Source organism: Mirounga leonina, unplaced genomic scaffold (assembly GCF_011800145.1).
Source record: "Mirounga leonina isolate KUSES-001 unplaced genomic scaffold, KU_Mleo_1.0 Mir_165, whole genome shotgun sequence".
Taxonomy (NCBI): Eukaryota; Metazoa; Chordata; class Mammalia; order Carnivora; family Phocidae; genus Mirounga; species Mirounga leonina.
The window spans coordinates 79612358-79626626 of NW_023270415.1; the positions used below are offsets into that span (position 1 = coordinate 79612358).

General features: G+C 48.4%; 1 protein-coding gene across 7 annotated transcripts in view; it reads right to left on the minus strand.

Moving 5' to 3' along the window:
* The window catches only part of PTK2 (protein tyrosine kinase 2), a 260594-nt gene that overhangs the window by 37391 nt on the left and 208934 nt on the right, over positions 1–14269 (minus strand). For 6 of the 7 annotated variants that reach the window (XM_035012006.1, XM_035012007.1, XM_035012003.1 and 3 more), the window contains one exon: positions 475–586. In XM_035012006.1, coding sequence (XP_034867897.1) covers positions 475–586 — 112 coding nt within the window. Of the gene's footprint in view, positions 1–474; positions 587–1113; positions 3758–14269 lie in introns of those variants that run through there. The other variant, XM_035012010.1, reaches the window with a different exon arrangement.

Here is a 14269-nt window from a genome sequence, read left to right on the forward strand (position 1 = left end):
GCTCTCACCCAAACCCTACCCGAAAGGAACGGGGTTAGGTGCAATTTGACTCAATTTAAAATAGAGCAAAATGTAAAGCATTCAGGTGGCTGGTTTTAGTCCATCTGAGCTTTTCATCCTGACTCGATCCTTAGCAAGGTTCCTGACAAGCAACAAAGGGAAACCCTCCTCCACACCTAGTGTGGTCACTGAAGTCTGAGGATGGGGGGTGGGGAGCCAAGGGAGAGGCTTTTAAGACCACATCTAATCTAACGGCTTGAGCCTGACACCAGCCTACAGCTGAAATGCAAATTAGGAAGGAAGTGCACGTGAGGGTAACATGCAGGGCAAACGAGCCGGAGCAGTGGGGCTGTAAGGACTATTCCTAGAACCACCTGATGCTTGGCTATTTCCCCACACACAGCAGCTGCCCATACCATCCACCTCGAAAGTTAGCAGGAGTAATGCCAAAGTGGGGGTAGGGGCCTTTGCTACCTTGGGTGGCGCTTCGTCGGACCCTCCGGAGTCCCAGGACACTGTGACCTGTCTTCTGGACTCCATCCTCATCCGTTCTTCTTGCTGAACCTTCTCCTCCTCCAGGATTGTGCTAGAGAGACAATACATGGTTTAAGGGGAGCTGACAGCCAGAGTGAGCGAGCACACACCAGACCCCACCCGGGCTTATCTGAGGAGCACCAGCTGGCTAGCTAGAGGAAAACAATAAGGGAAGGGAGATCGGATCAGGTTTCTTAACTCTGCACAGGATGACTCTAGAATAGCCTCGGTCCCAACGGCAAGTCGGTTTTCAGCACAGCCATAGGTAAGAAAAGGACAGCTGGGAAGACAAGGAGAGCTTGCGGAAAATCAAAGATGAGCCAGGGGCAGGGGGTGGCGGGGAAGATGTTTGTACACCAAGTTTACTTTGAGCAGAATAGAACTGCCCTGAGAAATCCCAAGCAAGGCTTCGTCAAGCACGGCCAAGTGCCGGGACGGGCTCCTCACACGCACACAGAGCCCCACGTCCTATGAGCACAGCTGCACGCAGGGTGACAAATTCGCAATCTGGCCAATAATCTCCCTACCCCGCTCACTACCGTCTCCCGAACTTTCAGCCTGGCCAGTGCTTTATCTCACCCGGAAAATGAGGACACGGGCAGCCGGCCGCCGCTCCTCACCGCGGCCCGGCAGAGGCTACCTGCCGCCCCGCCCGGCCCACGGCCGCCGCTCCTCGGGCACTGCTGGGCGCCTCCTTAGCCTTGGCCGCCTGCCATGCCGCCAACCACCCTGCACGCAGACGGAACGGGCCCCCGCCAGCTCCCCTGGCCGCAGGACCCTGGGGGGCTCGGCGGGTGCCAGGTCCCCGCGCCCCTGGGCCTCACCGCGGCCGCGGCTCTGTCCTGCACGCCGCCAGCCCCCGCTCTGCCTCTGAGAATGACGCTCATTCACGGTTTCGAGCCTCCGGGTGGAGCGCCGTCAATAACCAGCCAGAATTACTCATGAAAGAGTGAGGTCAGCTGCAGCAGACCCTTTCTAATCTGGGAATTTGCTCAACTGTTTCAGAAAGACATTCCTGCCTGCCTGGGGCTGGAGCGGGTGGTTTCTCACACAAGCTAACTCCTGCAATCACCTTTAAGTCAGGGAACGACGGACAAATCCACTTCATGATTGCTCTGAGTCAGCAAACCCTGACTACAGATGCAAGGGTAGTTCTTTTTTTTCTTTTAAAGGCACGGCTATGTTTTCCTCCGGGATGACTTTAGCGCTTTAAGAGGAAAGCTTTCAGCCAAAAGATTCTACTCCCTCCTGAAAGTATGATTTTGGTTTTCTTCCTGCTCCAGCTGGACGATCCCAGCTTAGAAAGGAATACGGCACCTTGACAAGCTCCAGACAAAGCAAGAATCAGAGTCACACTCCAGACTGGCCAGGGGCGCGCCGAGCCAGCGCTGCTGGGGACCGAGCCCTGGGGCCGGGGATGGGGACTCCAGCCACAGTGCACCGTCGGCTTGCCTTGTGCTCCCACTGGGCTGCGCTGCGACCCGACAGCCCACTCTCGCACGCAGTTAGTGCGGATGCTGGAGCACCACCGTGTGCATGAGCCGTGACAGGCAGTGGGGCAGTGAAGCCACACCAGCAGGGCCAACCAGCTGAGTGGCCAACAGGAGCCGACACCAAGCCTACCGCACGCCAACAGGGAAGGACTGCGGGCCACCTTCTTTGAGATGGACACACTGGGTGCAGGAGCCCAGGCTGAGATCACTGGCCTGAGAGAGGAGCTGCCCCTGGTTAGTTTTTCTGCACGCTTCTCTCATGCAGGGCCCTAAATAATAGACCCTGAATCTGAATTTCCAAACATTGTTTTAACAACTGAAAAATCCATAAAAATCAGGTAAAAAAAAAAGTCAAGAAATTTGTCCTTTTTTCCAGCTTCTTCAAATATCTGAAAAACAGGCAAGCTCTGAGAAGGCCACGTGCGACGACCTAGTCTTTAGCACAATGGGAACTCCCTTTTAAATAGGTCCCATTAAGGCAGTTTATGTCATATGGATTGTTCTGTGAAATGGGTCTCCCTGGTCTTAAGGTTACTGTTCCCCATGAAAACCTCCAAAGATCCTGTGAGGTCCCTGCCACAGGAGACCCTCTCAGGCTCCGTCCGCCCTGGTTCTTCCACATTCCCTCTCCCCTGCTCTCCGACCTCCTGAATCGACTGTCTGAATCCTTCAGGGAGGCCCTTCTACCACTCAAGCACACACACCACTTGGCTGCACTGTGGGGTTAGACTGTCCGAGTCTCGCCGCTGTCCCACTCGGACCCTGCTTCCGTGTCGGTTTACAGCATGTGCACATGACTGGCACCGAGGCCTCTCTTTCCCCGAACCTGCCAGTCGCACCCCCGGCAGAACAGTGGTAATGGGGATGGGAGTACTTTGATCTCAGTACTTGCTTCTCATACCAAAAAGAACATGTCAAAATGCTTCTGAGAAACCATCATTTGTTGCTCAGAGCAGTCAAGAGTGTAAATAACCCATAAAAGATGTTTTTACAATGGGAGGGCTATCCCACAGACGGAGTACGGGTACACACGGAGGGAGACGTTTCTGAACTTCTCTCTTTAAAGCTGCTGCAGAGCCCGGAGCAAGAAACCAGAATGTGCCGAGGGTCAAGGAGGTCAAATTTAAACATACTTTCCCAAACTGCAAATATTTTTAGTAGCAATACATTCCATGTGAAAGAGTCTGGCTGCCTGATGTGAGCTGGCAATGAGCCGCCATGGTTTCTCTGGGGACGGCGGTTTCTAGGGCTCAAACTTCAAAGTAGATGAACCGGGGAAAGCTCGGGCTGCTCCTTACAGATGGTAGGACACGTGGCCATCCTGCCTGTGGTCACCCACCAGTCCCATCTAGTGAGATGTGTGAAGGGGAAAGCAGGGCTTTACATGGTGTTTCTTTTTTTTTCCCTCACTTCCCCCACATCAACAGACACAGTCATCAAAGTCATCGATCTGGAGGACAAGGACACAGAGCGTGTGGGGCTGCTGACTGTTCTCTGGGCCTGCAGTGCTTCCAGGGAAACCTGCTCTCACGCCCTCCACCAGCTAGCATGGAGAGGCCTGATGAAATTTCCGTTCTGGAGCGACAAAGTGTGATTTCACTTCTAAAGTATTTTCATGGAGAGTAAGAAAGGGGTCTAATAGGTTCCTCGTTTCCAGCACTTAGCTAAGATGCAAAAACAAATCTTCAACCCAGACCAGCTTTAGAGTGGAAAAGGGCAATCAGTCCTGAGTGGCTGATAATTGAGCCATCCAAGCTGTGGGCAACAAGCTAGAAACCGCACATCTGCCGGCTTCTGTGGGGCAGGCCTCCTTGCCTCTTTCAACGTGTTCACTCATTCAGAAATGAGAATAATACTGTCTACCCTACCCATTGTTAGGGTGGGAAATAAAGTACATGGAAAAAAACCAGTAAAGCTTTGAAGTAAATGTTAGTTAGCTCCGTACTTTTACCTGATCTTTTACCACCAGGAAAGAAAGGTTTTCTCTAATTTCTGGCATTTCCCTGTGAGCGATGCACTACTGTTCTTCTCTCTGAAACTGCAAACCATTTCTTCTTTTAAATATAAGAAATACTCTTTGCTCAAATAACGTTTTCTTAAAGATTGGACTTCAGGGGCTCCTGGGTGGCTCAGTCGGTTAAGCAGCTGCCTTCAGCTCAGGTCATGATCCCAGGGTCCTGGGATAGAGCCCCGTGGTGGGCTCCCTGCTCAGCAGAGAGCCTGCTTCTCCCTCCCCCTCTGCCTATTTGGGTTCTCTCTCTCTCTCTGTCAAATAAATAAATAAAATCTTTCAAAAAAAAAAAAAAGAGTGGACTTTAATCACCTAAGCATCACAAAATCAGCCTGGGTTGATAGGCTACTTAGGTGAATCTGGAAAACATCCAGAGAAAGAGCAGCAAGAAATTGGGAGGGAAAAAAGCCAAGAGGGAAAGAGCTCGTTTTGGCAAGTTCACGGGAATACCAGTTTTGAAACATGATCTCTTATAATTACCCAACATTGCCTCACCACAAAGGAATGGAACTGACCTTTTAACAAAAAACCCCGCCTGATATCTTTGCAGAAAACAAGTCTGGAGCCTTGAGATGCAGTCATGGATGGCATATCACTAAGTGGCTGACCTGTGGCTAAATGCAAAGCCATAGGGCTATAGTGTACGCCTCTGCTCTTTTCTCTTACAAATGGGCAGAGCAGACTGGATGTCTAGTTCATGAATGCATCAAAACTGCATTTCTCTTCATGTATCTCAAACTGCAGGAAATAATGCACTTTTGTATGGTGGTGGCACTGCCCATCTCAAAATTATTTTTTAAAAATGTGATTTCTACTAAAATCTTTCTTTAAAAATAGTGACCTCTTTCTATTCCTGGCAAGTCTGCATAGCAACTATTTGATGAACCCTCTTGCAGATAGCAACTATGGACAATGACATAAGAAGCAACCCTGTGACCGAATAGGAGAGCAACCCACCGCAGCTGGACTATGACGCGGGGCTGGCACCGAGGGCGAGGGGCCCTGGATGAGACCCTGTTTTTTAACGGCCATTCACCAGACAACAGACACTAGTCTTATAAAATCTGCCCAAAACCCTAGCTGAACCTGGAACCATGCATACACAGGACAGGCTCCAAGCAGCCCAGCTAAGGCAAAGAGAACTGAATTGAGATGTGGGCTACTGCTCACAGCATGGGGAGAGAATCTGTGATTTGAGACCAGCCAAGTTAATTGCCTGCTAAAACAAACCAACCATTCTTCAGAGGAATCTAACTGAATCCAGAGTTTTTGCAATCTATCATTCACAATGTCCAGGACATAATCTAAAATTACTTGATATACAAATGAACATGAAAACGTGATCCATTCTCATGAGGAAAAAAACAACGTAAAGGAGGCGACTCCAAAGATGGCTCAGAAGTTGGAATTAGCAGGCAGGGGCTTGAAAGAGCTATTATATTCAAGGACATAAAGAAAAATCTCTTCATAATTAATGGAAAGATAAGAAATGTTAGCAAAGAAATAAATACTTTAAGAAAGAGCCAAATGAAAATTCAATAATGAAAAATACAGTATCTGAAATAAAATCTCCACAGGATCAGATGACTGGTAGGATGGAGATGACAAAACAGTTAGGGAACTTGAGGACAAATCAATTAAAATTATCCAATCTGAAGGACTTGGAGAAAAAGACTAGGGGGTAAAAAGAAAAAGAATGGGGGCGCCTGGGTGGCTCAGTTGGTTAAGCGACTGCCTTTGGCTCAGGTCATGATCCTGGAGTCCCGGGATCGAGTCCCGCATCGGGCTCCCTGCTCGGCAGGGAGTCTGCTTCTCCCTCTGACCCTCCCCCCTCTCATGTGCTCTCTGTCTCTCTCATTCTCTCTGTCTCAAATAAATAAATAAAATCTTTAAAAAAAAAAAAAAAAGAAAGAAAAAGAACGGGTCCCTGGGACGTGAAGGACACTATCAAAAGGCTTAACATACATGGAACTGGAATTTTAGAAGTGAGAAAATGGAGCAGAAAAAATACCTGAGCAGATAACTGTGAAAGACATACATTTACAGATTCAGGAGGGTCAGTGAAGCCCAGGTATGATCAATACAAAGAAAACCATACCCCGCACATCCTAGCAAAACTGCTAACATCCAATGACAAAGAGAAAAACCATGCAAGCAGCCAGTAAAAAATGACAAAGCACGGACGGAGGAACAATGATTCAAAAGGCCAATGACTTCTTATTAGAAATAACAGAGGTCAGTGGAAGAACAGCTTTAAAGTGCCGGAAGAAAAAAATACAGCACCACCGTCAAGTCGGAACTCTGTTCTACTGAAATTAAGTTCAATGAATTTTCAGATAAGAACCCCAAAAAACTAATGGAATTCACCACCAACAGACGAACACAGAAAATGCTCAAGAAGTTCTCTGGGTGAATGGGAAACAGCAGGAAAAACTTCAGGAAAGAATGAAGAACGCTATGAGGGGTTAAATATGAAAGATTGTTTTTTTACTTTCCGTAAAGTACTATTTAAAACACACAAAAAGGGGCTCCTGGGTGGCTCAGTTGTTAAGCGTCTGCCTTCGGCTCAGGTCATGATCCCAGGGTCCTGGCATCAAGCCCCGCACTGGGCTCCCTGCTTGGCCGGGAGCCTGCTTCTCCTTCTCCCACGCCCCATTTGTGTTCCCTCTCTAGCTGTCTCTCTGTCAAATAAATTTTAAAAAAAATCTTAAAATAAAAAATAAAACACACAAAAAAGTCTTATTTTGTGAGGTTACTAACATATACAAATGCGACCTATATGACATCTAGAGCATAAAGGACTGAGGTGGCGGCAAACGGACTTTCTCAGCTGTAAGAACCTGATACTGTGAGCACAGCACAGCTGTTAACTCTGAGTAGATGGGGAAAAGTTACATGCATATTGTAATCTCTAGAGCAATCACTAAAATTATAATGCAAAGGGTATTGCTAAAATGCAGATTTGGGGCTTAGAGGGAGAAAGAGGGACAGAGAAAGGCTGTTGGCTTCCCAGTGGTGAACTCTCAGCCAAGCACTGATGGCCTGAGCACACAGTGCTTTTGCTTCCCTCCCAGCTAGGCTGTAGGTGCATGTTCATTTGTAACTGGAACGAAGCCAGTGTTTCTCCATTTGTGTCCTGCATCCCTCCATCCAGCCACAGTCCCCTGTCCATCGGTGAACTGAAGTCGAGAGGAGCCATGTGCAGCCACCGGCCCTTAGCTGCCCAGAGGGGAAGGAAGACCTTCATGGCTGCTCCACTCTCCCCTCATGTTTTTAGGGATAATAACCCTGGAGACAAAATTCAATGAAGGGGAAGGAAGAACAGCTGCACAGAAAACAGAACTGGTCACAGAAAGAGAACTGAAGGGAAGGGTTCTGGTGGCTACTAGGGTAAGTTTGAGGGTTTCTGCGTGGGCTCTGATCGGAAAGAGTCAATGCATGGACGACGGACATGTTGAGAGGCATCTCTTTACAGGTAGAACAAGTGAGGGGAGGAGAACAGTGCAAGGGGAAATCCAGGAGGCTCAGGGGGCACCCTGAGGCTGACAGGCAAGAAGGAACACTGGTCTTGGAGACAGGAGAAAGGGGCCCAGGGGCTTCCCTGTCAGCTGCACAATCCAGGGCGAGTCATAGGACTTTTCTGAGCCTCAGGCTCCTTCAGTGAAAAGAGCAATAATAACTCAATTCTTAAGAACTGCCATGATGTCAAACAAGGTAATACACGTAAAAATGATGTGTGAAGCCATGTAAGTGCAAAGGACTAATTTTTATGAAATGCATGTTTAAATCTCCCTAAATCTATTCACACATACCAAACACAGACGCACATGGAAAAGCCTGGAACACCTATGCACGGGCAGGAGCCAATGGCGGGTCAGAAGGATCCTCACGTAAACAGTTAAGACATAATTCCTAGTGGGGGGCACCTGGGTGGCTCAGTTGTTAAGCGTCTGCCTTTGGCTCGGGTCATGATCCCAGGGTCCTGGGATCGAGCCCCGCATCAGGCTCTCTGCTCGGCAGGAAGCCTGCTTCTCCCTCTCCTACACCCCCTGCTTGTGTTCCTGCTCTTGTTATCTCTCTCTCTGTCAAATAAATAAATAAAACCTTAAAAAAAAAGACATAATTCTTAGTGGAAAGAATGTAAATGTTATATCAAATTCCTATTAAATTTCAATTTACTCTTTACTTCTAATTACTGGTAAGGCTAAGGACCAAAAAAACCACACAAAAAACCCCAAAAACCCCTTGAAATTCAGAGACGCTGTGAATGTTTTTTATAATTTTTTATTTAAGGTTTCTACAAATTTACTTAAGTAATCTCAAAACCCAATAGACATGACCCCGAGATCAAGAGCCACACACTCTTCTGCCCATGCCAGCCAGGCACCCCCAGACGCCGTGAACGTTTTAAGACATCTATAGGACTAACTGAGAAATCAATTACTCTTCTAGATCATATCTAGAGCCAACAGGCTGGCAAGGGAAGGGAAATACTGGTACGATGAGTAAGGAGGAATTCAGACACCACCTTTGAAAGGAATTTTGGAAGCAAATACAAAACTACTTAAAAAAATACACAGAGAAGAAGCACAAATAACTCCTATCATCAATCAAACCTAGAGCTTTTAATTCAGAGTCCATATACTAGGATAGAGTCAGAAAAGATTAAAAAGACTTGTATAAGATGCTGTTCACAGACTAAAAATTTAAAATCCGTGTCTCTGTAACGTGTCTATAAAATGTCTTTGTGTTTTGGTATCTGGAAAATGATAGCTCACACTTTTGAATTCAAATAACCAGGTTTTTCTTTAACAGCAACTGATACTTTTTCTTCACCCTAAGGCTGCTGCCGGGTCCCTTCCGGATCTTCAGGAAAAGCTTCGTTGTTACTGCTCCTAGCGCGGCTGTAACAGTGTGTGACCAACCCGAGCCACGAGCCACGTACAGTTGGAAGCATTTCACATCATTTCACGTAACCCTGGAAACCAGACTGCAGGAGGGCTGTGTGACCCTGCTCCTACAGGGAGGTAAAGTCACTCGCCCAAGGTCACCCAGCCTTTTCAAATTTCTTTTTAAACTGTAACCTTCATAACACAACACACATAACTCTCAACAGAAGGTTAAATTCCTCCCAACTCAAGTGCTGTCTGTACCTTCCCAGGTTAAACTCCTCCCCGCCCCCCCAAGGGGCCGGCACCCTCACAGACTGACCGAAACCAGTCTGTGTCCCGAGGAGCCCTGACACTTCACTGGACTATGATGCTGAGACGTAGTGCGAAAAACGTGCCATCAGTCTGGGGCTGTAGCCACTCCAAGCTGCGTCCTAACCAGACAAATCTCTCAAAGGCCAGCTTTGCTTGATAATGTTCGAAAGCAAACACGACAGTATTAACTCACGATGACAAACAACCCCCTGCCCCCAAGGCCGACGCGGCAGGCTGCACCCACACGTGCTGGCTTCTGTCACCGCGCAGAGCCTCACGGTCAGCTTCCACAATGCTCCCTACCGTACCCGGGGCTCCGAGGGCCAGAGCGGCAAAGTGCGGCACACTCAAGAGGTGACACAAAACACAGTGAACAGGACAAACGCTCTGGGGCCAGCGCACAGCAGCCAGGCAGCCCTCCAAGTTCATGGGTGAGGGCCTGTGTTCCTATGCCAGACACACTGCCCTTGCCTTTGGGGACGTTCTCTGGTTGACAGTCAAAAAAACGTAAGAAAACCAGCTTCAAGGATTCCTTATAACACTTTTTTTTTCCTTCCTTCTTTTCCCTTTTTAACTAAGCATTAGCAATTTGCTCACCAGTCGCAATCACAACACGGAGCACGTAAGGACATCTAGCTGTGTCTCAGGTCAAGGCCCAGAGTGTGCCAGCTGACAGCTTGGGCCCCGGACTCAGGTGGGCTCGCTGCGAGTTCCAGCTCTGGGACCTCAGGTGAGCTGCCTAAGCTCAGAGTTTCAGTCCCCTCTTTTGTGAACCCACGGTGGTGATACCATCTACATCTCCAAGGACGGTGAGGGCTAAGATGAAGTGACGTGAGGAAGCGCGTGGCTCAAGGGCCTGAGACCGGCTATCAAGGAACGTGGTATTTGTTCGAGAGGTCTTCCTGAAAAGCACTGTGGCAGACACCAGTTCAAATCATGGAGCGTCTTCCAAAGTGATACTTACTAGGTCAGCCTTCTTTAGAACAGAAATGTTCAGGTGAACTGATACTCTTTACCACTTATATTCTTTTACCTAACCTTCATATGTGAAAACAGCGAGCTTAGAAACAAGGAGTAATTTCCAAAGGTTTAAAAACCACTATGGTGGGAACAATGAGCTTTTGTTCACTGCTGGGAGCAGAGCTGGTGTATCCGCTCTGGATACCAGCAGGACCCACTGATGCTACACCCGAACATGCCCACTAGCTCTTGGATACACACCCAACTTCAATTCCTGTACCCTTGCACACCAAAAAGACACAGCAGTGGCCTTCACAGCTCCAAGTTGGAAAGAACCTAAATTTCCACCAGGCAGATGAATAAACTATGGGATATTCACAAACAGAACACCACAGAGCAAGGAGAAAGAGGTGCAATTATCTGATACCATGGATGATCTCAAACTAAATGCTGAATAACATAAGCCACGAACAAAAGAGTACATACTAAGTGGTACCATTTACAGAAAGTTCAAAAGTAGGCAGAACCAATGCATGGTTAGCAGTTACCCTCGGAGGGCGAACAGTCATTGGAAAGGGGCATCTGGCGGGTTTCTGGAGTGGTGGCAATGTTGGTTTCTTATTCTGGATGCTGTTTACGTGTGTCTGCCCAATTTGTGACAATCCATGAGCGGTTTACTTCTTGGCTTATTTATATGTTCACATCTTTGTAGGTCAATACAAAGCTTTAAAAATACGGTATAAAACTTTAAATTGATAATTTTATTAGTTTATTTCCCCCATTTGTCTAAGAAGGATTTAAGAAAGCACATGTTAACGTGTTTCCCTAGACTGAGCTGAAACGGACAGCCTTACTTTCACTCCTGGGAAGCATAAGCTCCACAAGGGCAGATACTAAAGCTGCTTATTGTGGTTTCTTGGCACAGTAGCTATCAAAGAATTAACTGAATTAACCAGGGATTGTATGATTTTTCCATTCAAAAGCTACTTGGGGCACTCTTACAGCCTGTCAGTCCTACAGGGCAAGCACACCACGGTACACAGAAGGAGTCATTTCGCAGGGTGTTCCTACCAGGGAGATTTTACACTTGCTACCAGGCTGCCCGCAGGCTCACCTCCTCGTCCTTCTCTGTGGATTCACATCTACGAATAAGAAAGTGGGACGTGAGGAGGACAGATGCTTGGAGTCATGGAGATCCACCCACGGAAGTCTGACCCAAGTGCTGTCTGACTCTGCTGGACAAGATTCATCCCTAGAGCCACTTCTCTCAACTCAGAGTAACAGACAAACAAACGTATGGCCCACAGCTATGTGGGATCCCATGGTGATCTGCATCCATTCAAATTATTATTATTCTTTTTTTTTTAAAGATTTTATTTATTTATTTGACAGAGAGAGAGAGATAGTGAGAGCAGGAACACAAGCAGGGGGAGTGGGAGAGGGAGAAGCAGGCTTCCCGCGGAGTAGGGAGCCCGAAGCGGGGCTCGATCCCAGGACCCTGGGATCATGACCTGAGCTGAAGGCAGACGCGTAACGACTGAGCCACCCAGGCGCCCCCAAATTCTTTTCTTCTTTTTTTTTTTAAGATTTATTTATTTATTTATTTGACAGAGCGAGAGGAACACAAGCGGGGGCAGTGGGAGAGGGAGGAGCAGGGAGCCCGATGCGGGGCTCATTCCCAGGATCCTGGGACCACGACCTGAGCCGAAGGCAGACGCCCAATGACTGAGCCACCCAGGTGCCCCAAAATTATTTTCTTTTAAGGTAGAAATGGAGGATGGGACTTGGGAAACATTTTTAACTGACCTCTGGGGTAAAGACTGTCTGAAATTTATTACTTTGTTAAACAATCTTCGATATAGTATAAATTTTGTAAAACTCAATAAAAGAATCTGTTTAATTACTATGACACACTGTTACATTTATAAATGTCCAAGCAAGCTATTATGAAGTTAAATTTTATTGGCCTCTTTGGTAGCCATATTATACATGTATAAAATGCAAAGTCAAACTCCATTTCTGACTGACACAGGAAAACACAGAACAAATGAACGCTCAGTGGCCTGTGCTAACTGCAGAAGATGCATAAATCACAGCCTAGCTATGTTATATAGTCATGTGTGTGTGTATGGAATCGTTATATTTAGTTCTAAAAATTCACCTTGGATAGTTCTTGGAACTACTTTACCTAAAGAAACAGGCCTTCAGTGAACCCTGACGTGAGGTTTCATGCACTAAGCCATTACTGGAGCGGCCGTGGGGCCCCACTGTGCACAGGCCCCTGGCCTGCAGGTGCGCGCAGCACCGAGGCGAGTATGACGATCCCTGCCCTCAAGGAGCCTCAGTCTAGTAGGGCTGAGACATACTAGACTGTGAGCTCCTCGAGGGCAGGAAAGGTGCTGTAGTCCTCTTGGCCCAGAGACCGGGCCCCAGGCTCAGCTCTCGTGCTGCTCACAGTGAACACGGGGGCAGCCATCTGGGGCAGCGCAGGGTGAGCACGACAAGAAGAACAAAGTGCTCTGGAGACTCCGCGGGCAGAGGCTCGTCGGCTGTGGAGCCACGGAGGAGCCGGCGTGTGAAAGCAGCCGAGAAAGAGGAGTAGGATTTCACCGGGAGGAGAAGGAGGAGTTCCAGGCCGAGGGGGGTTAGTGCGGTCACAGTGTGAGAAAGGGGTGGGCCGCGATGGAAGGAATCTTCAGTCTGCTCTGGAAGCCTCTACCTAATACAGGAGTCACGGGAGCCCACTGAGGGCTGTTCGAGCAAGGGAGCCACTCATCCACAGCGATGTTTCAGAAGATCAACTAAGGGGCTCTGCCAGATGGATGGACAGCCCAGGTGGAGGAGCAGGGGAGGGGGTGCCCAGCCGGCCAGCCGGGGGCGGCGAGGAATTACTGCTCACTCCAAGATGGAGATGAACGCAAAGGCACCTTTGGGGCCTATTGAAGGTGAGGGCCAGGGGCTGCCTGGGAGGCAAGGCAACAGACTTGTTTTAGGATGAACATGATGCTCAGCAGCAATGCGAACGCGGCTCTGGGCCTTGTGAGAAAAGGCAGGACGGAAGCTGAAGACAGACAGAGGTGAGAGGTTGGCACGGCCCAGGAAGCATACTGAGAGAAAGGAGGGCGGCCTGGGACGGACGTGTGGGCAATACACAGGGCGACCGTGGAGCAGCAGGTCGGGGCGTAAAGGAGGTGTCTGGGAGGCAGGCAGGAGGAACGATGGCACTGGTGTCAGAGAGGGGAGGAATCTCAAGGACAGAATCTGTCTAATTCTGAGGAAAGATCAAGGAGGAACAAAAAAATGTATGAGCAAAACATGAAATAAAGCACGTTCAAAATCCAGCTCTAGCAAGTGAGAGCATGTATCATGAATTGTATGAGAGTTAAGAAACTGGAGATTTTTAGCTTGAAGAAAGCTGTGTAGAAACACCTGAAGGACTGTCATGTGGAAGGCGGAGCTGTGCTGTCTCCGGGGCCCGGAAGGGTGGGACCAGGCCGGCAGGTGCGCAGCACGGGGCCCAAGGAGGAGCCCCTTCCAGAGTGTGCCGCTCACTGTATGGTGAGGGACGGCTGACCCATCTCTTCCACCGGGCTGCAGATGCCGGGGGCAGGACTGTGTTTTGTTCATGGTTGAGTCCACAGAACCTGGCTTAGAATAAAGTGGGAGCTTAGCCAGTAATTCCTGACTGGGTGAATCTTTTACACCTCTCCCTATCAGCCTTCATTCTTCGTGAAACACGCTCCTTGCCCGGAGCCTTGGCTAGCAAGCCGAGCTGCCTGAAGATGAGCTGGGGCTACAGGCAGTCTAGAAGGCTCCAAGCGCTGGGGGACAAGGATGGGCCAGGGGAGCCCCCGGGTCTTTTGGACCCTGATGTTTGGTCATTTTCTATGAAAAAAGACGAAGATACACCAAGTTTTAAAAATCTCACATAGAATCAGGGAAATATGAAGACAGGTTTTACAGCACACATTACATCATGGTGTTGGTCACACACTAACGCTCCCATGTATACGTATTACATTAAAATATCTTATTTATTACAGTATCGAGTCTCAGTCTAGACTTCA